We start from the raw sequence: 305 nt of genomic DNA, 5'->3' as shown, positions 1-305 counted from the left end.
CCCCTGCGGCTGCGGCTGCTGGCAGGCCCCAGCGAGAAGGTGCTGAGCTTCGTCCTGAAGGAGAACGAGACCGGGGAGGTGAACGTGAGTACCAAGGAGGGGACCAGCACCCAGGCCCCCAGGGGGCACGGCGTGTCCCCACGCCACGTCCCCGTTGTGACGGCAGCCCGTGTGCCCGCAGTGGGATGCCTTCACGCTGCCGGAGCTGCACAACTTCCTGCGCATCCTGCAGCGGGAGGAGGAGGAGCACGTGCGCCAGCTGCGGCACCGCTACGCCCGCTGCCGCCAGCAGATGCAGGATGCCA

The 305-nt window shown here is 69.8% G+C and overlaps 1 protein-coding gene across 1 annotated transcript in view; it reads left to right on the top strand.

Annotated features, from left to right (window-relative positions):
- The window catches only part of LOC104398493 (ras association domain-containing protein 1-like), a 7,867-nt gene that overhangs the window by 4,588 nt on the left and 2,974 nt on the right, over positions 1-305 (top strand). Inside the window, exons 4-5 of the mRNA XM_010008611.1 lie at positions 1-84; positions 182-301. The exon at positions 1-84 is cut by the window's left edge and continues 10 nt beyond it. Of these exons, the coding sequence (XP_010006913.1) occupies positions 1-84; positions 182-301 (204 nt within the window). The remainder of the gene's footprint in view (positions 85-181; positions 302-305) is intronic.

Source organism: Chaetura pelagica, unplaced genomic scaffold (genome assembly GCF_000747805.2).
Source record: "Chaetura pelagica isolate M959 unplaced genomic scaffold, ChaPel_1.0 scaffold652, whole genome shotgun sequence".
Lineage (NCBI taxonomy): Eukaryota > Metazoa > Chordata > Aves > Apodiformes > Apodidae > Chaetura > Chaetura pelagica.
Note: the sequence above shows the minus strand (reverse complement) of the source record. Positions and strands in the feature narration are given on the sequence as shown.